We start from the raw sequence: 24206 nt of genomic DNA, 5'->3' as shown, positions 1-24206 counted from the left end.
CAATTTTAAAATGTCCCACTAATATTGGTGAAGTAACTTTTACTGGGCTGAAGGCAGAGAAATACATTATTGTATGCTTTGTGTTTGTTTGTTTCCAAGCCAGGGCCTCTCTACTTACAAGGAGCTTTGTTCTCTGGCAAGCGATCTTAGTCAGCCAGATCTGGTGTATAAATTTATGAATTTAGCCAACCATCATGCGATGTGGAACTCTAGGAAGGTAAGTTCCTATCACTGGATGGTTTTTACTTTTTACTTCCAAAACCAAACCTGCTACGTTGGCAGGAAGTGGCAATTGATATGCAGTGTATTTTGTAAGAATCTGGGATGAGAGAGAGCCAGGCCACCACCCAGGCTCATTGGTAAAGCTGGGACACCCAATAAATCAGGCTGTGTTCAGGGACAAGTTTGGGAGGGGTAATTTTGTGATCTTTATATATTTAATGTATTAATATTTTACCACAGTAGATGTATCTGAGTTACTTCATCTTTTTATTTTTCTAGGGTGCTGCTTTTGGTTTTAATGTGATTGCCACCAGAGCTGGAGAGCAGCTGGCTCCTTTTCTGCCTCAGCTAGTTCCTCGTCTTTATCGTTATCAGTTTGATCCCAACCTGGGCATTCGACAGGCCATGACAAGTATTTGGAATGCATTGGTCACTGACAAATCAACGGCAAGTATCTGTGAACCCTTGTCTAAGATTGCCCAGTGCTCATCTTTCTTTCTACTTTGTATGCTTGTTTATTTTTTTTTTTTATTTTTATTTTTTTTCAATATATGAAGTTTATTGTCAAATTGGTTTCCATACAACACCCAGTGCTCATCCCAACAGGTGCCCTCCTCAATACCCATCACCCACCCTCCCCTCCCTCCCACCCCCCATCAACCCTCAGTTTGTTCTCAGTTTTTAAGAGTCTCTTATGCTTTGACTCTCTCCCACTCTAACCTCCTTTTTTTTTCCCCCCTTCCCCTCCCCCATGGGTTTCTGTTAAGTTTCTCAGGATCCACATAAGAGTGAAAACATACGGTATCTGTCTTTCTCTGTATGGCTTATTTCACTTAGCATAACACTCTCCAGTTCCATCCACGTTGCTACAAAGGGCCATGTTTCATCCTTTCTCATTGCCATGTAGTGTTCCATTGTGTATATAAACCACAATTTTTTTATCCATTCATCAGTTGATGGACATTTAGGCTCTTTCCATAATTTGGCTATTGTTGAGAGTGTTGCTATAAACATTGGGGTACAAGTGTCCCTATGTTTGTATGCTTGTTTAAACAAATGAGCTTTCTTTCATCTTTCAATGTATCAAAGATGCTCGTGGCAACATTTATTACAGTCTTAAAAATGGAAACAATCTAAATGTCCATGGGGTGGCTGGCTAAGGAAATGGCAGTGTATTCACACAAATAGAACAGTGTGTAGGTACTGGTGATGCAGTGGAGAACAGGTCATAATAGTTCCTGCCTTCAAGGAGTTCACTTCCTTGAGAAGATAGACAAGGAAACAGGCAAATGCCAAGTATGGTTTTCTCTCTTGTATTTCTGTTATCTGGCTGCTTCTCATACTCAATTTCACTTTTAATTTTTTTTTTTAACGTTTATTTATTTTTGAGACAGAGAGAGACAGAGCATGAATGGGGGAGGGGCAGAGAGAGAGGGAGACACAGAATCTGAAACAGGCTCCAGGCTCTGAGTGGTCAGCACAGAGCCCGATGCGGGACTCGAACTCACGGACCCCGAGATCATGACCTGAGCCGAAGTTGGACGCTTAACCGACCAAGCCACCCAGGCGCCCCATAATTTCACTTTTAGATATTAGGATTTATCGGGGCTTGCCTCTGAGTACCTTTTACTCTCAACTTTATCTTCCTAAATGAGCTCATCAGTTCCAGTGAATACAAATGTCATCTTTGTTGTGATGGTTCCCAATCTTATAATTTTGGCCCAGACACGACTTGCGTTTCTGACTTGAACATCCAAGTGCCTTCTTGACATCTTCACTTGGATATTGTTTCAAGATACCTTAGACTTAAGAAGTCCAGAACAAGACTTAAAAAAACAAGCTTTCCCCTCTCTTGTCAGCATTTATCCATCTACCCATGCCAAGAAACTTGGTATCATCTTGGTTTTTTGTCTGTCTTGCCCCTACACACAGTTGAATCCAGTAGCAAATTCTGCTGATTCTGCATCCAAAGTATCCCTTGAATCCATTCTCTTCTTTCCCTAATTCTTTCCTGATTAACAGGGTATCATCTTTCTCTTTTCTTTGCCTTCCTTCATTTAATAAGCAACCAATTAAAAACAAATTGGATTGTGCCATTTTGGGTTAAGTCCTTTATTTAAAGTTAACTAAAGGAGTTAGTCCCTGCACATGTTGTGGCCTTTTCCTCTTGCTCAGTTTGGTATCAGGTTGAGTGTGCTCCTGTTCATGGTGATAGGCACTTGAGGATTCAGCTTTGAAGGCGCTAGGAGAGTATTTGGTATTCCTGGGTCAGTCAAGATCCAATAGGCCAGTTGGCTTTACAGATCTGAGTCCAAGGCACAGGCTGAGGCTCTTGAGATGTATCATCTCCTTATAAGCAAAAGGTGATATAGAATGTTTAGAGGTGGACATTGGAAGATGTCAGTTTGTTAAATCATAGGTGAGTTATTCACGTCTGTCTTGGATTTTTTATGGGTAAAGGAGGGTAACAAAACCTCTTCTACCTACAAGAGTAAAAGTGGAAAAGCCATAGTTTTGAGATTCTTTGGATCAGTATAAAAACTGAGTCTATCATCGGTTGGTTATTACCAGATATATCAAACAAAACAGGCATAAAAGATTGAACTCACCTTTCATTCTGAGCAGTCATAATATGTCTTTATGTGCCAGACACTGTGCAAGTTACCAGGGAAGCGAAGACAAGTGAGACCCTGTCCCTGTCTTTGAGGTCTCAGTGTGATGGAGCATCGTAGTTGTTTACAGTCTGATACGCCGTGCCTAACAAGGTGCTGTGGGAAGTCAGAGGAGAGTAGCCGGTCTTCTCTGCAAAGGTGATGCCCGATTTGAATCTTGAATGACAAGTAGGAATTAGCCAGGCAAGCAAGACATGGAAGGGGATTGTAGCGAGAGGTAGTATGTACTAAGGAACAAGGGCGAGATGGCACACGATACCTTTGGAGCTAGATCGGTCACAGAGGGCTTTGTATCCATGTCCCAGTGGCTGGACTTTATTCACGTACTAAGGAAAGCAAGAGAATCAAGTTTGCATTTTTGAATGATCGTTCTGGTAGCTGGCAGCAAGCAGAGTGGGGAGAGACTTGTAGACTGAGAAGCCTAGAGACACTTAGGCTGTGACCTTCAGGGATGTGGTCAGTATGGGTGAGAGGTTAATAATCTGTGGATGAATTTCACATTTTAAATCTTACCTTTTTCTTTCATTAGGTGGATAAATATTTGAAGGAAATTCTTCAAGATCTGGTTAAGAACCTTACCAGCAATATGTGGCGAGTTCGAGAATCTAGGTACCATTTTTTGGAAATATAAGACTAGTCAAATAGAAGTGACTTTTTTTTTTTCTTCAGGTTTCCAAGCTTTATACTTTTGCAAAAGGAATAAATTCATGTTACTAAAAAGCATATTTTTGGTTGGGTTAGACAATCTATGTTTAACTATTTAAAACTCAAAAAAAAACCTCTAGTTAGTGGTGTTTTTAACTTGTCTTAGTTTACAGAAGTATGACATTAAAGAAGATCACTTGTTAAATCGGCACTGTCAAGGCTTTGTAGGGCATCATTTATTTATGTATTTATATGATTTATTCAGTGCCTGCTGTGTCCTTTCACTTTGCTACCCACGTAGGGATACACTGGTAACTAAAAAGTGATGTATCCTCTCAAAGAGGCTGTATTATAGTTGTGGGACACAGACATTTGATGAGTGTAAATGTCACATGCCTGTGGTGTGTGCAGAACCAGGGAGGGAATAGGTATTGCTGTCCAGCAGTGAGGGGGTAGGAACTGGAAATACAGGCACAATCCCTATTCTTGTTTGGTAGCAATGTTTCATAGTAGAAGATTGAACTACCTTGATCTTATATTTTAAAACCAAATTGTTTCTTTTCAGCTGTTTAGCTCTGAATGATTTATTGAGAGGAAGACCCCTAGATGACATCATTGATAAACTTCCAGAAATTTGGGAAACTCTTTTCCGGGTACAAGATGATATCAAGGTATTATAGAAATAGTCTGCATTTATTCATGGAATAGGTGTAAATGGATTGTTAAAGTACATATGTTAGGTGTTTCACAACTCACTCCAGACAGTTTTAAGAGACTACAGTTTCCTCCCGAAGTTTCAGTCTTGATGTGTCTGTGAAGTTACGAGGGTGGATATCCTTAGATCTAAATTGAAATGACTTTAAAAAAAAAAAAAAGTGGCTACAGTCTGACTTTCTTTCAATAGAGATTTAATGGTGCTGTTGATTAGGATAAATAACAGTTTGGAAATAATCCAGACTACCTCTACTTGATCAGTTTTATAAATTGGATCAGTCACTCCCAAATAATGGGACTAATTCTTTTGAATTTTTCCTAAGTGATTCAAATTTTAAATACTTGGGATATCTCACCATTAGAATTAGGTACTTCAGTTTTACCTTTCTTTTTGCTTTATTCATTACAGACTTTTAAAAGTCTTCCAGAATCCTCACATAGATATCGATATGTTTGTGTTAATAATACATTTAGCTTCTAAACTGTTATACTTATGATAGCCAGGTTTTTGTAAGGTCACAATAGGTCCTTCCTAATTCAAGGAATATATGCTGTTATATGTTCCTTGATGGACAGGGAGCCTAGTGAAACACTATTTTTACCTGGTATCATAAGTAGGATTTTTCACTAATCTGTATAGAGTCGGGGGCAGTTAAGTACACATTGTGGGGTGGATGAGAATGAAACGAATCTGTATCATGCCATACTTTCCCTCATTTTTAGGAATCTGTACGGAAAGCTGCAGAACTAGCCCTGAAAACCCTAAGCAAGGTGAAAACTCCTATCTTATCTCGGGGATGAGGTGGGGCAGGGTTTTCTGAGACCAGGACAACAGTGACTTCTTTTTTGTCATATAAGTTGACATTGAGTTGCAGTGACATGAAGTAATTGGCTTCATGTTCTAGTTCACAGTTCTTAGAGTGAATGAGAAACTGGGTGCCATTATACTAGAATACTAGTAGTTGTGACAAAGTCTATGTCTGATCTCTTTCTGTGGTCAGCTTCTCTGGGCCTTTACATAAGATGTGACTTTCACTGGACCCTTGTAGAGCAAGCAGCATCTATCTCGTCTCTTACTATTGCTATGGTTATGTGTTAATCTTCCTTACATATTTACGAGGTTGCCAGGCTTTTTGAAATAAGTTTCTTACTTGAACTTGATTTTGTGGTATTTCAGGGACTTCTACATTCTAGCTATGTAAACCTTGCCATAGGTTACATGTAAGTAGTAAGCAGTAAAACCAGGTTTTAAATCCAGATGTTTCTATTTATTTATTTAATTTAGAGAGCATATGCGTGACTGAGCGGGGGAGGGTTAGAGAGAAAGGGAGAGAGAGAGAATCCCAAGCAGGCTCTGTGCTGTCTGCTGAGAGCCCAGTGCGAGGCTCAATCTCACAAACCCATGAGCTCATGACCTGAGCCGAGATCAAGAGTCGGACACTTAACCAACTGAGCCACCCAGGCACCCCTAAAACAGGTATTTCTTATTTCACATTTGTGTTCCTGACCACTGTGTTATGCTGTCACCCAAAGTTATTGATGATGATGATAATACCTTAAGCCTTCTGCAAAGTGCTTTCTTACACATTTTCTCATTTTATTTTCGGCTGTTTCCTGTTGGCCTGAGAAAGCCAAAGCTTAGAGAGTGGAAGCATTACCCAATGCCTTTTAGTTACTGGCAGACAGAGGACTCTTTCCTGTTTCTCCCCAAAGTATCATGGAAAATTGATTAACTTACTCTTTTCTGTGGCTATGGGAAATATTTTGTTAGATGAATGCTTTATCGGGTAAGAGGTCATTGTCACTAATTTCCACACTCTGTGTATGTGAGGTTTGTGTGAAAATGTGTGACCCTGCCAAAGGAGCAGCTGGCCAGAGAACCATCGCTGTCCTTCTGCCTTGCCTTCTGGACAAAGGAATGATGAGCCCTGTGACAGAAGTTCGAGCCCTCAGGTGTGAATCCGCTGATTAAATGAATATATTGGATTTACTTAGTTCCTAGCCATTCAGCAGAAATAGTGTGTCTCTGAATGTTAGATTCTTAGAGTATGGAGAAATGAGTTGAGGATAGCCTATTGAGGTGACCCAAGAGCATTTGTGAAAAGTTGTGAGGTAGACCATTTTTGCAGAAACAGACATTCTCATGGGGACCTTGCTTTGGACCGGCATTCTGGCGTTCTGCCTTGACCTTGAGTTAGGTATCTTACTGTGTTGCCATCAGCCTCTGCCCCCAGCAGGCACACATTTCTGTTATGTCACAGGTCCTTGGGAGTTATTGGTTATATCATTTAGTTAATATTTCACAGATTACTAGCTTTAAAATAAACTGTACCACCTGCAACAATGAATTGCTAAAAAAATGGCACTCACATGTTTAGACATATATGGCTATTTTGTAAAATTCAATGGTGAACGATTCTAGTTTGTATTGTTTTTTTGTTTTTAAACTAGACTCCTATCTAGGAATTTTATCTGTCATTTTAGTTCAGTCTTAAAATTAGATCAAATTAATACTACCAGCATAGTACCATACTTATAGTAACTGTTTCATACTACTAATAATAAAATAGCTGAGGGGAGTTTTTTTTTTTTTTTAAAGATTTTGCATGACAAAGGCAAGAGAATTATAAAATTAAGATATTACCATTTTGCTATTCTCTGTAAGATAATCTGCGGTAATAATCATTAGTGGCTTCTAACTCCACTGGTGAAAGGCTGATGGGAAACTTTAACTGAATGGTTAGGTCAACCAAACTTGAATCCACTGATAACTCTTCACAAAAAAAGACAAGCAATGAGGAGGGCACTTGTTGGGATGAGCACTGGGTGTTGTATATAAACCAATTTGACAATAAATTATATTAAAAAAAAAAAAAGACAAGCAGACATTACATGCATCCTGATGTGATGGAATAGGACATGTACACCACCACCTGTGAAAGATTCGTATTAAAAAAAAAATTGAACCTGATGTAGCCTGCAGATCTGTACAGGGGACAGAGGAGCATGTTAAATGACACCATTGGAATACAATTGATGAGAACAGATTATAAAAAAAAAGGGTAGGGACGATACTGTTAAAAAGGATTTGGGAAATGCAGTAAATTGCAATGGATGGGTGGGCTCTGGATCCAATTCCAACAAACCAACTTTTTTTTTTTTTTTAAGTTTAATTATTTTCAGAGAGCAAGGGAGAGGCAGAGAGAGGGAGAGAGAATCCTAAGCAGGCTTTGTGTTATTAATGCAGAGCCAGATGTGGGGCTTGATCTCACAAACAATGAGATCATGACCTGAGCCGAGATCAAGAATTGGGACACTTAACTGACTGAGCCACTCAGGTACCCCAGCAACAAACCAACTCTTAAAGACACTTGTGAAACAGGGAAATTTGGATATCAGATTATGGGAAAAATATTATTAATATTTTCTAAGCTTGAAAATGGTATTTTGGTTGTAGTAAAGGATCCTTGTCTTTTAGGGACACATACTGAAGTTTAGTTAGGAGATACTTGAAAGTAATATGATGTCGGAGAGGGGAAGTGTGCTTGTGTGTATGGAGGAGGTATAAATGAAACAAAATTGGCCAAAAGTTGCTGGTTGTTGAACCAGGTAGAGAATATGTAGGATTTCATTTACGATTCTTTCTTCTTTCACATATGCTCAAAAATTTCTGTGATAAAAAGGAAAAAGGTAGTGTTAGGACCAGACTCTAACCAGGCGAATGTATTCCTGAATGCAATAAACTACAGAATGTCCCCATGATTAGATTTGTAGAGCTTCTTGCTTTTGTTAAAAGGACTTAGGAGTTGTGTTCTGTGTGTCTGTAGCATTAACACCCTTGTGAAGATTAGCAAAAGTGCAGGAGCCATGTTGAAACCACATGCACCAAAACTCATCCCAGCTCTGTTGGAATCCTTAAGTGTGTTGGAACCCCAAGTTCTCAATTATTTGAGCCTCCGGGCTACAGACCAAGAAAAGGTGAGTTGACAACAAGACATGTTGGTCATGGTCAAGGAGGAAAAGGCTTGTTAAGGTCCTGAGTTCTGTCTGAACAGTCTTTCTGGTGTTCCTAGACAAACTCCATGACTCAAATGATACCTTCATCACTCTTGAAATAACTCAACTGCTGTGACTACATGCAGTGTGTTTTTTGGAGGGGTGGGAGGGTGTATGAGGAGTGCTCATGTACTATTTTGTGAATTGGATGAAAGCTAGCACTTCCATTAAAAAATGGATTTATGTTTATATAACACAGTTTTTTGTACGTTTCGTTTTTTTTTTTAAGGGGTGGGTTCCACACCTTCAGAGTCCTTCTGTGGACCACTCCTGCCCTTGTAAGAACAGAGGATTTGTATCTAGACTTGGGCATAGTCCAAAATTATTCTGCTCTTCAGATATACTGTAGGTGCCTAGACTGATCAAAGTTTTTTAAGAATTGTAGGTGAAACATTTGCTGTGAAAAAATAATGCAGAAGGGTAGACAGTAATCCCCTAGGAGCCCCCTCTCCCTTGCTGGTATAGTATCACTTCCTGAGGGTATCCACTCTCAGTGGTTTCCTGGGTCTGTTTTGAAATTCCTTTGTAGTCATAGCCTACAAACACAAACAAGCACGCGAATTTAAAAATAGACGATGAATGTTGTTCTACAACTTGCTTTTTGTTATTGACAATACATCATATCTGTAGATGGAGCTACTTCGTTCTTTTTAATGTGTGTGTCATATTTTATAGTGAGGTGATTGCAGATTTTTGTCAGATTATGCAGCATCAAATGTTGTGCCTGTTCCTTTATCTGTATATTATTTTTTTGAAAATTTCCTCTAGAAACAAAGCCCTTTTATGGGTGTGTGTGTGTAGGGGTTCTTCTTAATTAATTGTATGTGCTGAGTGACTTGAATTTGTGTTCTCAGGCTGCGATGGATAGTGCTCGACTTAGTGCTGCCAAATCCTCTCCCATGATGGAAACAATCAACATGGTCAGTGCCTAATGTAATAGCAATGTTTGGCTACCTTAGAGTGTAATTTTTCAGTCTTCAGGGTCCATCAAGTGATGTAGAGATTTAAGGGGTGAGTCAAGCACCTATTGTGACTCTAGTTTTTTCTTAGTATAGTTTTTTCTTCTTCTTCTAGATTGCTAAATGGAATAAATCATTTTCTAAATACCAACATCCATTAGTTCAGATTTGTGTTATATTAAAAGATCCCTCAAATGTGTATTTCTTTTGGCCTGCCTGTTTAGAAAGATTCAGATAGTTGTCTCTGCCTGAGCATTGTCCTTGGGAGGACCTAGGAAGGTGTAAGCTGGAGGTTCAGTAAAGGTAGGCGGCATGAAAGAGAGGGAAGGAGAACTGAAGCAGTGCTGAAATGTTTTGGTCGTGGAAAGGGATTTGCAGAAAAGAGCTGCTTGGCACTGAGGTTCGAAATTCTAAAGATCCTAGAGTCTGGGATTAGGGGTCACTAAAGTCTAGAGCCAGCTCTGCTATGCATACACTGGAGTGCTTAACTGACAAATTGTGAGCTACTGGAAGTTGTTTTGCTAAGCAGAGCGCAAGGCTGGACAAGAGAAGATATTCTTTAGTGCTTATGGGGGGACTATCACCAAACTTGGTCTAAGGATATTATGTCTTAATTGGATTATTGAGGGGAAAAGAAATCTTAAATAAATAGAAACGGCTAGCAAATACCTTACAGATACGCTCATTTATAATAGAATGTGTGTCATTGCATTTTTAAAACATAGTATTCACCTAAGAAGTTGACTTTAATAAGATGGTTTGGTCGGGCAGGCCCCCTGAAGCCAATTCATGTGTTTTACACTGAACATGAATTGGGAAAGAGGAAGATTGGCCCAGAGAAATCCTTTCTTTTTGGGTAATCATAATTCATTTTCTCCTGTAGTAAGTAAATGTTTTTTTGTTATTTTTGTTTTGCTTTTATTTTTATTTTTTTAAACATTTATTATTTTTTTTAAAGTTTATTTATTTTGAGAGAGCACCTGAGCCGGGGGAGGGGCAGAGAGAGGGAGAGAGAAAATCTCAAGCAGGCTCTGCCCTGTCAGTGCAGAGCCTGATGTGGGGGTCGATCTCACCAACAGCAAGATCATGACCTGAGCCGAGATCAAGAGCTGAACGCTCAACCGACGTAGCCACCTAGGCGCCCCTTGTTTTGTTTTTATTGTTGACCCACTGGTAAATGGTTTTTCTGCTTGTAGTATAGTGGCGGTTTTTACGTTGAAATCAGTGCATAATCAAACCAGCAATTTTCAACTTCATGTCAGATCCAGCGGGTAACATATTTGACATGGCAGTTTTCATTGATGTGGTATTGACTTCATTTTCTGAGGTTAACTTTATGTTTATTCTTTTCCCAAAGTGCCTGCAGTATCTTGATGTGTCGGTGCTGGGTGAGCTAGTTCCTAGATTATGTGAATTGATCAGAAGTGGTGTGGGTCTCGGAACTAAGGTAAGTAAGTGTATTTTTTCACAAGAGGAATTTTCATCTTCATTAGTTTGGGCCACAAAAATGTAACAGCTATCATACTGAATTCATAGTTCTCTGTAAAACTTAATAATATCTTATATTAACTATTTTGTTTCTATGGTTGCACTAATAAGTTAAAACCTGTAACTCAGAATATAAAACATGTGCCTTATTCAATAAATTGTATCTTGCTTTTTTTAGTGGAATCATTTCTGTTCCCTGGTTGCCATGTACATGCTCTCTGGGTCCTCATCATGATCAGTTATTAATGGAAATGCTTCTAGATATCGAGGCACGATGGATTTAGGTGGTGATTAGTATTTTCACAGGGGCCAGCAGGTGTCTGGTTAGAAAAATGTCTTCCTGTTTAAGATCTTTCAAGGATCAGACCCAGTCAGATTTTTTTTTCTCCTGGCAAAAGTAATACTGCTTGCATTTAAAAATTTTACCATTTATAGATCAGGAGGAAGTTAAAGATTGTCCACTAAGTTTACCATGCAGAGGTGATTGCTGTTAATGTTTCACAGTGTTTTCTTCCACTCTCTTTTCCGGGCCTGTGTCTTCTATAGCATCCTCTTTAATGATGATAGGGTATTCTGTTGTGTGGCTGTAGCATCATCTACTTCAGTCCCTCAAGGAACATCTGATTTCAGCCTTTTTGATATTAAACAAGGCACTGTGATGAATGTCTTTGGACACACCTGAAGCTATTTCCTTTGGTTAAATTCTTAGAACTGAAAATGTTAGAACCAGGGTGGCCAAGAGGACATGTTACCGTCCTGAAAGACTGTACCAGTTTTCTTTCTTACTTGCAATGTATGTGAGAACACACATCTTCCTACTGAAAGCCTTGAAAAAGATCTTTGCATTGCTAATTTAAAATAAGGACCTTCCTCTTTCCAGATTGAATCCTGCAGGGACTGTTAGGCTTCATATATTCCTCATCTTTAAATCATTGACACCTAAGACAAAGGGTTTGAAAGAAAGAACATTGTGACCATCAAATTTAGACCTTTGCCTTTGTAACCCTGTAGGGAGGCTGTGCCAGTGTCATTGTGTCATTAACTACTCAGTGTCCCCAGGACCTAACACCTTACTCAGGTGAGTTTGTCAAAACCTTGTGTGGTGACATTTTGGTATGGCCATGTCTTGTGTGACAAGGTTTTTAAAAAAAATTATTCAGACACGCTTGTGATCTTCTGTATGGTTTTTCTCCCTTTGACCCCCCCTTTCTGCCTTTGTTTCTTTGTTTGCAACAAGGTGCAAGGATGATCAAGTTTAGTTAGTGTTCACTGTTTTATAAGTATTGGATCATTTCTTACTGGTATAAGGAGGTGAAAGTATCTGCCATTTTGTAGGATTTGTTTACCACTTATGTCTATTTTTTTTTTTAAAGTTTATTTATTTTGAGAGAGAGAGAGAGAGGGAGAGAACAGCAGGAGAGGGGCAGAGATAGAGGGAGAGAGAGAGACTCCTAAGCAGGCTCCATGTTGTCAGCATGGAGCCTGATGTGGCGCTGGAACTTATGAACCGTGAGATCGTGACCTGAGCTGAAATCAACAGTCAGACGCTTAACTGACTAAACTAACCAAGGTGCCCCTTTTTATGCCTAATTTTGTGTTAGCATTTTTCTCTTCTTAGATTGCCTTCTACATGGGGCAAATGAACTTTATAGTACCTAGCTCTCATTTTTGCAACGTTTCCTACAGTATTCTAGACACAGATTGTTTAATTTTATATCAGGCAAAGGAAACAAGTGGATAGTACAAATGTAACATACTTGGGTTCCAAACTAGCTTGGAATAAATCAGATACTAATTACAGGATTAAGTTTGTTTTTGTCCTGGGAACAGAGCAGAATGTTTTTCCCTGTTGTTTCTGATAGGTAAACAAGTGTCATGTGTTTCTCCGTTACTTCTGATAGGTAAACTTATGAGTGCTTTGCTTAGTGGCCTGACAGATCGGAACAGTGTAATTCAGAAATCCTGTGCATTTGCCATGGGCCATTTAGTTCGGGTGAGTTGAATTTTGTATTTAATTAAGTAATTATACTTTGGTAATTATAAAGGAATAAATAGGGTTGCTTTCTCTCTCAGACTTCACGGGATAGCAGCACTGAGAAACTCCTACAGAAACTCAATGGCTGGTACATGGAGAAAGAAGGTACCTTTCTTTTCCTCTTCTCTACTATTTTTAACTTAGATGTTAGCAATCTAGGAACACAGTACAAATCAGGTCTTGCCCTCTGATATTATGCGCTTTGCTTAGGAACATTTCTGACTGGTTTTACGGATTTGTTTTGCCACGGTGCAAGCTGAGCTAGTAGTCTGTTGAGATCAGTCACCCTGACTGACAGCAGTAAGCATGATGAAGATTATGGTGTTTCTGCTCCTCTTTAGAACCCATCTACAAGACCTCTTGTGCTTTGACTGTTCATGCTATTGGACGATACAGCCCGGATGTATTGAAGAACCATGCCAAAGAAGTTCTGCCTTTGGCATTTTTGGGCATGCATGAAATTACTGATGAGGAGAAAGCAGAGAAGGAAGAGTGTAACTTATGGACTGAAGTGTGGCAGGAAAATGTACCTGGTTAGTAAACAGTTCCTGTGAATTAAACCTGTTTCTTAAAAACCACAGCTGGGGTTTTACTCTTACTTTTCATCTATAAACTCTTGTAGTTACTTTCCCAGGACTTTAACATCATGCGTCCCATTTGGTTTTAAGCCTGTCCAAATTGCTACGTTCTCAAGGTTGGCCCTCAGACCTCTTTGCTCTCTGCCCTCATTGCTGCCCACGTAACAGAACAGAACTCTGCCCAAGCAAAGTGGAGCCGTACCTATTTGAGTTGGGAGTGAATGGTGATTTTATGTTGCCTTAGTGTATTATTTCAGAGTAATGCTTCTTCATTCTGTACTTCACCTTCACGTGTACAAATAGATGGTGACCATTTGCATGACACCCTCCTGTGGGCATATTCAGGTTTATAAAGTCTTACTGTTATAAAGGTATATCACGACACTCCAACACTCCCCTCTTTCTCTCTCTTTCAGAGAGTGGTATGATGTAACCGTTGAGAACATTTATTGCTGATGGTCACTGCCTTTTTCTTTTTCAGACTTAGAAAAAAGTTGATTTTTTTTTTTTTTTTTGTCATTTAAAAGTTGCTCTCATTTTGCTTTTCATAACCTAGGTTCCTTTGGTGGCATTCGGTTATACCTGCAGGAGTTGATTACCATTACCCAGAAGGCTTTGCAGTCCCAGTCCTGGAAAATGAAAGCCCAGGGTGCAATTGCCATGGCATCAATTGCAAAACAGACCAGCTCCCTAGTACCTCCATATCTGGGAATGATCCTGGCCGCATTACTGCAAGGCCTGGCTGGAAGAACATGGGCAGGAAAGGTAAAGGAACCATTCATGCCCAGTTAAACTGAAGGTATCCTTAAAGGATTATGATTTCATCTTTCATTTTCCATAAAAATTAGAATCTGCTTTTGTGGGATGTCAGGTGGATTGTTTTATCTGAACCAGCTTTTCTAGCCAGTGGGAAGCTCTGTGTAAACTTGGCCTGATTAAATATGATGTTTCATGAAAGTGTAACCCACATGTTTTTGAATACTGCATAGTAATGCTGGAGATTGATTTTTATCTATCACGTTTAGCTTTCCAAGAGAAGTCTTAAATCACATGGTTGGCTGTTTCATACCTGGTGACCTCGTGAACAGATCAGGATTTGGCACACGTGAAATTGAGTAGAAAGCAAGCTGTGCCTAAACCTGGAGCTGAGGGTGCCCATCGCCGAGGCCTGTGAATTAGTCACTTCATACACACGGGTGATAGTAGATTACTTAGAGTGAACACTCAGCGGGGAACATGACATGTGGCAGCATGTAACAGTCGACTTGCTGTGGTCACAGTCAGTGGCGGCCAACACAGTACTGTAGAAGAAGTGCTGGACTGGGACTTCTGTGATTGACCTTGGACAAGTCAGGTCTCTAGGCTTTCTAAAGTGGAGATGAAGACACTTGTCCTCCCTCTGTGGTTTGTAGTAAAACTCTGTGGATGTGCTTGTTAAATAGTAAAGCGTGTTAAAGATACTATGACTCTGGCTAAGTTATTAAATACTCCTCAGGTAATGCAGTCATCATATATAGAATGTCAATGACACACATGTGCTTAACAGTATTCCCTCATCTTTCAACCCTTTAGGAAGAGCTGTTGAAAGCCATTGCCTGTGTGGTGACAGCATGCAGGTAAATGTTCTTCCAGTGACGATGCCATTTCTTAAACAGAATCCGAAAGCTGCATTCCTTACTAACTGTCCTGATTCTTTTGTGTGGATCCTCTAGTGCACAGCTGGAAAAGCCTGTGCCCAATCAGCCCAGCACAAATGAAATTCTCCAGGCTGTTCTGAAGGAGTGTTGCAAAGAGAATCTTAAATATAAGATCGTAGCAATCAACTGTGCGGCGGATGTCTTAAAGGCCACCAAAGAAGACAGATTCCAGGAGTTTTCGGACATTGTCATACCTCTCATCAAGAAGGTAACGACCACCTGTAAACCCTTCTGGTTTATTTTATTTTATTTTATTTTATTTATTATTTATTTTTAAATTTATTTTTTAACATTTATTTATTATTGAGAGAAAGAATGTGACTAGTGGAGGGGCCAGAGACGGAGAGAGAGACACAGAATCCAGAGCAGGCTACAGGCTCTGAGCTGTCAGCACAGAGCCTGATGTGGGGCTCAAACACACGAACTACGAGATCATGACCTGAGCTGAAGTTGGACGCTTAACTGACTGGGCCACCCAGGTGCCCCCCCCTTCTGGTCTAGTTTATAAAAACTAAATTTAAAAAGATTAAAAAGAAAAATTTTTTAAATTTTGAAACTTAAAAACTTAAAAAATTTAAAAAGAAGGGAAAGAAAGGAAGATTTTCCACGTACCCTGTTTACATATTTTATTAGGATTAGTGTAACTGCATAATAGCAGAAAATCCCGCAATATCATGGCCTCAAACAAGATAGATGCTTTTCTGTCACCTAGGAAGCTAGGCATTCTGGCTGATTATGCTGTGAGCTCTGCCTTCCCTACAGTGTGCAGGTGTAACTGCCTTCCAGGCGGGTGGTGGCAGAGGAGATGAGGAAATGATGCAGGATCCAAGTAGGCATGGCCATTCTCTCTCAAGGAGAGTTCTTGGACACTTTGTGGCGCTTTGACTTGTATTTCCTGGTACTTAGCTAGGTGGCCACACCTGGCTGCAACAGAGGCTAGGAAAGGTAGTCTTCTAGGCGTCCATTTGCCCTTCATGGGAGAAGGGGAGAGTGTGTGTTTTGTTTTGTTTTTTAAACAGAGCAGAAAGAGCAGTTTATTGCAGGGATTTCAACCCGCAAGCTGAGAAACGCATGGCTATGGGAACAGTGAGTTGCAGGAGTGAATGTTGGAGCGAATGGACAGTCTCTAACATAGTGGTGATGTGCTTTTGCCTTTTAAGTGTGTGCAGAAGCCATCCTAGTCATCCTAGAATGAAGACAGGGAGGTCAGTGTGTCACTCTTTTGTTGTTTTAATTTTTTAATGTTTTTAAAAAAATTTTTTTAACGTTTATTCATTTTTGACAGAGACAAAGTGTGAGTGGGGGAGGGGCAGAGAGAGAGTGGGAGGCACAGGATCTGAAGCAGGCTCCAGGCTCCGAGCTGTCAGCTCAGAGCCCAATGCAGGGCTTGAACTCACAAACCCCGAGATCATGACCTGAGCCGAAGTTGGACACTTAACTGACTGAGCCACCCAGGCGCCCCAGTGTTTGTTTATTTCTGAGAGAGAGACAGAGTGAGAATGGGGGAGGGGTGGAGAGAGAGGGAGACACAGGATCTGAAGCAGGCTGCAGGCTCCAAGCTGTCAGCACACAGCCTGACACAGGGCTGGAACCCACAAGCCGTGAGATCATGTCCTGAGCTGAAGTCAGACACTTAATTGACTGAGCCACCCAGGCACCCCCTCAGGGTGTCTCTGTTATTTGTCTCTACTGTATATTGAGGGGACTTTGATAAAAAAGACTTAGGTGTCATTTGGAAAATGAAGTACTCATTTTTGGAGATTGGACACTGGTTCAGAGAGAAAAAGGTTATGGCTTATCATTTTTTTAAGAAACATGAAATGTTTTAAATAGGATTTGTATTTCTTGTGTTGCTGCTCATTGGTTTTCTTTTAACAAAAAGCAGTTTAGATAATTTCTGTTATATACTGATATATGGATATACATGGATTTAGGAGACTGTGTTTTAAATACATTATTTCACCAGCTAGCTGCATGAGTCACCTCTCAGCTTGTTTCCCTTTCTTATTAAGAAAGAGTTTGGATTTAGATGATTACCAGGTTCTTCCATTTTTAATCCCATGACTCAAATGCCAATCTTTTTGTATTATGCTTAAAATACTACATATACAGGGGTGCCTAGGTGGCTCAGTCAGTTAAGCATCTGAGTCTTTTTCTTTCTTCTTTTTTGTTTTTGAGAGAGAGAGGGTGCAAGTGAGCGAGAGGCAGAAAAAGAGAGAATCCTGTGAGGGACAGAGAGAAGTGGGGTTCACCCGAAGTAAGGCTTGAGCTTACCTGAAGGTGAGGATCATGCTCACCCGAAGTGGGGCTTGAACTCACGAACCGTGACATCATGACCTGAGCCAGAGTCAGATGCTTAACTGACTGAGCCACCCAGGTGCCCTTTTTTTTGTTTGTTGTTTTGGTTTTTTTTTTTTTTTTTTTACAGTTTATTTGAGAGAGAGTATGTGAGCATGTGCACGCACGCAGGGGAGGGGCAGAGGGAGGGAGAGAGAGAATCCCAAGCAGGCTCCCTGCTGTCAGTGCAGAGCCCAGATAGGGAGCTTGATCTCATGACCGTGAGATCATGGCCTGACTGGAAATCAAGCGTTGGATGTTTAACTGACTGAGCCACCCAGGTGCCCCATGTGTCTCTCTCCTTTTTTTTTTTTAATCTTTTTTGTTTTTATGTTTCATATTATTTATTTTTGAGAGAGGGAGAGAGGGACAATGTGCGAGCAGGGGAGGGACAGAGAGAGAGGGAGACACAGAATCTGAAGCAGCTCCAGGCTCTAAGCTGTCAGCACAGAGCCCGATGCAGGGCTTGAACTCATGAACTGTGAGATCATGACCTGAGCCAAAGTTGGAAGTCTGACTCTTGATCTCAGCTCAGGTCTTGATCTCAGGGTCGTGAGTTCAAGCCTGCATGCCCAGCGTAGAGCCTACATAAAAACAAACAAAGCTACATATACAGCATATTTTTCACCTTTTCATACAGATTGCTTTAAAGGATTTTCCAAATTTATTAGAGAGGTGGAGTATTTCTGTAACAAATTCTTTTTTCTAAAAGGAAGACTCATGATAGAGAATTTAGCATTTAATTCTCAGTTAACATTTCCTACTGTGGTACCCTGGTTGTTTTTGTAGTACACCTGTAACTCAGAAGGAAAAAAATTAAAATTTGCTTTCTTATATCCTAGAACTCACCTGAGAGCACTGGCATTCGGACAACCAAAAACGAAGATGAGAATGAGAAGGAGAAGGAGCTCCAGCTGGAATGTCTGCTGGGAGCCTTTGAGAGCCTGGGCAAAGCCTGGCCCCGGAACGTGGAGACCCAGCGTAAGCACTGGAATCTGCGCGTGAAGTGCTGTAACCGGAGGTTACTTGGTGGGAACGAGGATGTTCTGTGTGGCAGTTGGTAGTTGTTGTTGCTTGTGGAGTCTGATTCATAGTAGGGATTCACTGTAAACTGTCCTCCTACCTCCGCAAACAGTCTCGTGGACACCCGTGTAGGGTCTGCGAGGGCTCCCGCCACGACACAGTAAGACACACTGGGCGTACTAAACAACAGAAATTACTTTTTCCCAGTCCTGGAGGCTGGAAGGCTGAGATCGAGGTGTTGGCAGTGTGGGCTCTTCTGTACCCTCTCTCCTTGGCTTGTAAATGACCATCTGTGTCTGTGTCCTAACCTCTTCTTATAAGGACACCAGTCAGACTGCATTGAGGCCCACCCTAATGGCCCCTTTGAAGATCCTGTCTTTCAATACAGTCACATTCTGAGGTACTTGGGGTTAGAACTTGAACTGATGAATTTGGGGACACAATTCAGCCCATAACAATCATGATAAATTTTATGTATTTTGACCATAAAAAGAATTGTTACTCTTTATGGTGCTCTTTTCTGGGGAATCCATAGAATTTATTAGTGAGCTCTTTTCTTCAAAACTAACGGCCTTGTTACCAAATCTTCAATAAACAGGTGAAATCTGTATTTCACTGAGAAACTTGGAACTTTTTGAGAGATTTTTTAAGTTGAATATATATTTCCAAAGGTTTAAGTGAAGAACCACTAAACCTTTGCTCTTGATTTAAGTTGCAGTTAGTTCAGAGGGCCTCTTGGGATGACACTGTGCTCCTGAGTTTGCCTTATGCTGGTTCCTGCAGAGCACCCTGCTGAACATGTTAATAATCTTGGATACTGTATAGAATATTGTTGATTATTCAGGATTGCATATGTCTAAAATCAGACTTAAGATTGTCTTTGAGCCTTGGCTGTTCTTTGTGTGACCTTCATACAGCATATTTGCTATGTATTGGAAGAATTTTCCATAAGACAGAGATTTGTTAAGTAGTCTTATTTCTTCATCTTATGTTACGGGCTGCAGTGAAAATCCACTTCATTTGACACCATTTGGACTCCTAACTTTTGCTTGATAGATAGGAAAAATTAAAGTAGGGAATTCTATAAAAAAGATCCCACACAAAGCAGTACATTATAGTGTAGGGCAATGGAATGTACATTCATTTGCTAGTTATTGAGGAGAGGGCCAAGGTCTGAGAATTTAATTGTTCCACATTGGCTTCTTATGTACATCTTACTCATAATGTAGCATCTACAATTCCTGGTTTATGTTTGTTTATGGTGGAGAAAGAATTGTAGTAGTCTATTAGAAAACAAGTCAGGTGCAGAATTCTTTTAGATTTTTATCCCCATGCATCTTTACATTTGTGAATCATACTAAATTTGACAGCATTTAAAAAATAACTACTTTGTTGAGTTTTATCCTCCTTTTCGTCATTGAGCGTATTATTAATGATGTAATTATAACAAGTGCAGTTGGCATAACATGTTGGGAACAAAGCATTCTTGTCTCTTGATAAGCCTATAATATGCAGGAGCTTGTGAGTGTCCAGAGAGGAGTTCCCTGCCTCCAGAGTTCTGCTTTCTTTGGCTGTGACTCAGGGTATTTTACAGGAAAAGGGAGTGTGGTTAAGATTCTCTGTTAGTTCCTTGGAGAAGGATATTGCCTTGAAAACGAACATTTATGAGCAGTTACATAGGACCCTGGATGGGGGGATGTTTCTGGTCTGGGAAATTTGGGAATTGGGCACAAAGTTACGCTGAAGTTTCTTGAGATTTCATGGCTTTAATTTAAAGGCATATGTTTTATTTTTTCCTCTTTCCTACCCTCCCAATCCTTCTGTGCTCTGGTTTCTGTCTGTCCCTCGTGTGTCCCTCTCTCACTGTGTGTCTTGTTCCTGCACTCTCTGTCTCGCTTTGTCTTGTTCTGTTTGCCCCAGGTTGTTACCGTCAGGAGCTGTGCAAGTTGATGTGTGAGCGGCTGAAACTCAGCACATGGAAGGTGCAGCTCGGAGTGCTACAGTCGATGAATGCCTTTTTTCAGGGGTAATTCTGCTTCACACACAGTTTAGTCATTTATTTTGCCTCCTGCATCCACTCAGCGTTTTAGATCTAATCAAGGAATTCTTTCAAATTTCATTTTTAAAAATTTTTTTAACGTTTATTCATTTTTTGATAGAGACAGACAGAGCGTGAGTGGGGGAGGGGCAGACAGGGAGACACAGAATCCGAAGCAGCCTCCCGGCTCCGAATTGACAGCACAGAGCCTGATGCGGGGCTCGAACTCACAGACCGCGAGATCATGACCTGAGCTGAAGTCGAATGCCTAACCGACTGAGCCATCCAGGGGCCCCTGAATTCTTTCAAATTTTAAAACCAAATAGCTGAAGTGACATTGTAAAGCGATAACATGCAGATAGAAATTGTGCCAGAAAAGTTTGGGGATGTTTCTTTAATGACTGGCACTTGTATCTTGCTTTTATTGTACAGATTAATGCTTTTGGAAGAAGAACATGCAGATCCTGAAGCTTTGGCTGAAATTCTTCTCGAAACTTGTAAATCAATCACATATTCTTTAGGTGAGTGTGGTGAGCTGATGTGGATATAAGGAGTCCTAACCTTAGAGCTCGGGGAGTGGAGCTTCAGATACTCCCTCCCTTGTGCAAGGAGCCTCATTCACAGAACAGCTGCTGAACTACTTCATGTACTCGACATGTGTCCCCAAACTGTGGCATGTTACTCTGGAACTAACCCCTAGGTTAGGAGAACCTTTGTGATAAGTATTTTTATTTAACTTTTATTTGGAAAGAATTTCAAACTTACAGAAAAGTTGCAGAAATAGTGCATATAATATGTGTGTATCCTTTACGCAAGGTCACCTGTTAATATTTTGTCCCATTTACTTCATCATTTGTACTTCTGTGTACCTGTGTTTTTTCTTGAACCATTGACGGTATGTTGCTGACATTGTGCCCTTTTGCTCCTTAGTTTGCCGCGTGTGCTCTTTGATGTAACACGTGCAGTTACCAGCTGTAGGGAGTGTAACACTGATGCAGTAAGTTTAGTCAGATTTTTACCATTCATATTCAGGGTTTTCAGTTGACATAACTATGTTCTTTTTTTTTTTTAATGTTTTTATTTATTTATTTTTGAGAGAGAAAGAGAGAGCGTGCGTGCATGTGCGCAAATGGGGCAGGGGCAGAAGGAGAGGGAGAGAGAATCCCAAGCAGGCTCCATGCTGTTAGTGCAGAGATTGATCCCACGAACTGTGAGATCATGACCTGAGCCAAAACCGAGTCTGATGCTTAACTGACTGAGCCGCCCATGTGCCCTCAACAAAGTTCTTTCTCCCCTCCCATTAGTAAAGAGTCCAGTCCAGGATCATTTACTGGACTTGGCTGTCATGTCTTTTTAGTTTCCCTGAATCTGGAACACTTCCTCAGCCTTTCTTTATCTTACATGACATTGATAATTTTGAAGAAAAGTCTTCCCCCTTCCCCACTCCCCCCCCCCCCCATTTTTAAAACTAGAATGTTTCTCACTTGGTGTTTCATGCTTACCGGTGACTAGATGCAGGTTATGAATTCCTGGCTGGGACACTCTGTGAGTGATGTATCCTTGTACTTCCAGAGGCACACAGTGTTCATCTGCCCTGATTGGTGATGTTAGTTTTGATCACCTCCTCAGGGTACTACTCACTTTTCTTTATTCTTTATTTCTTTATTCTTTATTCATTACTCTTTTTCTCCCTTGTGTCTGATAAGCCCGTGGGAACACACTTTAAGACCATTCCAACAACCTGCTCCTCTTAACTATGTTTAACCAGCAGTCCCAGAGAAGGTACTTTAAGACCATGCAGATAAACCACCCCTCTTCAAAATATCCTCTTTGGACTTAGCATGCATCAAGGGTTTTTCCCTGAACCAGTGTTTACAAGGGTGATTTTCTACCTCGGGGCACTTCCTTCACGTTTACCATGTGGCCATCGGCATCCTCTTATAAACAAGATGCCACCTCTCCCTCTCTTTATCTCATCAGTACTGATTTGTGGATTTCCTTTTCCCCCCATTGGTTTATAATTAATTATTTTCCTTAAGTAATTTTTTACTCGGATGGTTCCAGATTTGGCTGGCGGAGGCTTCTTTAAGCTGACTCCTGGGTCTTACTGACAGGTCGCTAGCATCCTTTTAGGCACCTCTGTACTTTGTAGCAAAAAAAGGATGTTATAAGCTCATCTTGTGCTTTCCTTGCCTCAGGCTTGCTTGTCTGTTAATTTTTTTGGTAGACGGTATCACCCTGAACTAGATGCTGTGTCTAAAATAGACACTAGGGAAGCATGTTTCAGTTGCAGTTCATGGAGGTAGAATGCTTTTGAATAAGAACTGGCAGCCAAGGGGCGCCTGGATGGCACAAACGTCTGACTCTGGATACTGGCTGAGGTCATGATCTCATGGTTTGTTAGTTCAAGCCCTGAGTTGGGCTCTGCACTGATAGTGTGGAGCCTGCTTAGGATTCTCTCTCCCTCTCTTTCTGCCCCTCCCCCGCTTGCATGCACACATGCTGTCTCTCTCTCTAAAATAAATAAATAAACATTAAAAAATGAAGGAAAAATAAAGGAACTGGCAGTGAAGACACAGGTGTCCTTGATTGTCCTTAACCCTCTGGGTTACTAATGTTCTCTGATAAAATGAGGAACTCATCATGTAAACCTAAATACCTTTCTCAGGTGTCATGTGAAGACAACTCTGAGATAGTGTCGTTTGATTTCTCACTTCTAAAACGGGTCCTTCAAATACTGGCATTGGTATATTTGGCTGACAGTTTGCTTTTTTTTTTTTTAAAGTAAGAAATACGGACATGTAGCATATTTTAAGTATTTGATGATAATAAGCAAAAGGAAGCTTACTTAAGAACAGGTATATCTTTCTCTGAATTTATAATTTCTGAATATCTTTCTTCCAGTAACACTAATTTACTCTCGAAGGTTCTGTTTGTAAGGCATATAAAACAAATAACGTGAACTATCTGATTTTCTTCTTAGAAAATAAGACCTACTCATCTGTGAGAACGGAAGCTTTATCTGTGATAGAATTACTGCTTAAAAAACTTGAAGGTGAGCTCTTGATGGTTCTGATCAGAGGATCAGAAAGGCAGGATACTTTATGGCATATAGTTTAGGAATTTTTTTCTGTTTTTGTTTTTAATAAGTGTATAATCTAAAATACAAATTAATACATGTGCGTGTAAGTCAAATATACAAAACTAAAACCTTTAAATTTTATTAAGTGTTTAAATTTGGTACTCTTATTTTATATCCTTTTAATATATTATGAAGCCATAGCTATCTCGAGGGCTCTCTGTACATACACAAAGAAACAGTGACGCACTAGGGAGTGGAGTTGGGAAAACACTTTAACAGTTGAGTCATCAAATTTGATAGCAGTTTTCTTAATCCTATTTTTTCCCATTTTTCTTTTTTTTTTCTTTTTTTTTAAACCTTTTATCAAGAAGCAGATGTCTTCTAAAGGTCTGTTGTATCAGTGGTAAAAGAAAACCACTAGCATTTTCTCCAGTGGGGTTTTTCAAAAGGAGGCCTCTTTTCTTTTTTCTCTTTTTTTTTTTCATTTTTCTAACCGCGTAGGTTAAGAATGGAGAAGATGGAACAGTTTTCTCGAGAGTCTTAAATATTTTCTATTTCTCCTCTCTCTCTGCCTAGCAATTAAAGCACCCCTCCTAGGATTCCATGAAGCAGGCCTTTTAGACTCAGTAATGCTACACATCTCATAATCTTGTTTTTCCT

At 40.2% G+C, this 24206-nt stretch overlaps 1 protein-coding gene across 4 annotated transcripts in view; it reads left to right on the top strand.

Moving 5' to 3' along the window:
* ECPAS (Ecm29 proteasome adaptor and scaffold) overlaps nucleotides 1-24206 on the top strand; it is a 106369-nt gene that overhangs the window by 78376 nt on the left and 3787 nt on the right. For all 4 annotated transcript variants that reach the window (XM_060609041.3, XM_060609040.3, XM_060609039.3 and 1 more), the window contains 20 exons: nucleotides 100-217; nucleotides 502-669; nucleotides 3424-3503; nucleotides 4105-4210; nucleotides 4977-5024; nucleotides 6085-6206; nucleotides 8081-8231; nucleotides 9164-9229; nucleotides 10626-10715; nucleotides 11768-11834; nucleotides 12658-12749; nucleotides 12830-12896; nucleotides 13133-13324; nucleotides 13926-14134; nucleotides 14942-14985; nucleotides 15082-15274; nucleotides 18246-18384; nucleotides 20347-20452; nucleotides 20897-20985; nucleotides 23448-23519. In XM_060609041.3, coding sequence (XP_060465024.1) covers nucleotides 100-217; nucleotides 502-669; nucleotides 3424-3503; nucleotides 4105-4210; nucleotides 4977-5024; nucleotides 6085-6206; nucleotides 8081-8231; nucleotides 9164-9229; nucleotides 10626-10715; nucleotides 11768-11834; nucleotides 12658-12749; nucleotides 12830-12896; nucleotides 13133-13324; nucleotides 13926-14134; nucleotides 14942-14985; nucleotides 15082-15274; nucleotides 18246-18384; nucleotides 20347-20452; nucleotides 20897-20985; nucleotides 23448-23519 — 2219 coding nt within the window. The remainder of the gene's footprint in view (nucleotides 1-99; nucleotides 218-501; nucleotides 670-3423; nucleotides 3504-4104; nucleotides 4211-4976; nucleotides 5025-6084; nucleotides 6207-8080; nucleotides 8232-9163; nucleotides 9230-10625; nucleotides 10716-11767; nucleotides 11835-12657; nucleotides 12750-12829; nucleotides 12897-13132; nucleotides 13325-13925; nucleotides 14135-14941; nucleotides 14986-15081; nucleotides 15275-18245; nucleotides 18385-20346; nucleotides 20453-20896; nucleotides 20986-23447; nucleotides 23520-24206) is intronic.

Source organism: Panthera onca, chromosome D4 (genome assembly GCF_046562875.1).
Source record: "Panthera onca isolate mPanOnc1 chromosome D4, mPanOnc1 haplotype 2, whole genome shotgun sequence".
NCBI classification, from domain to species: Eukaryota; Metazoa; Chordata; class Mammalia; order Carnivora; family Felidae; genus Panthera; species Panthera onca.
The sequence above is the reverse complement of the archived record's forward strand: the minus strand, read 5'-3'. Positions and strand labels throughout refer to the sequence as shown.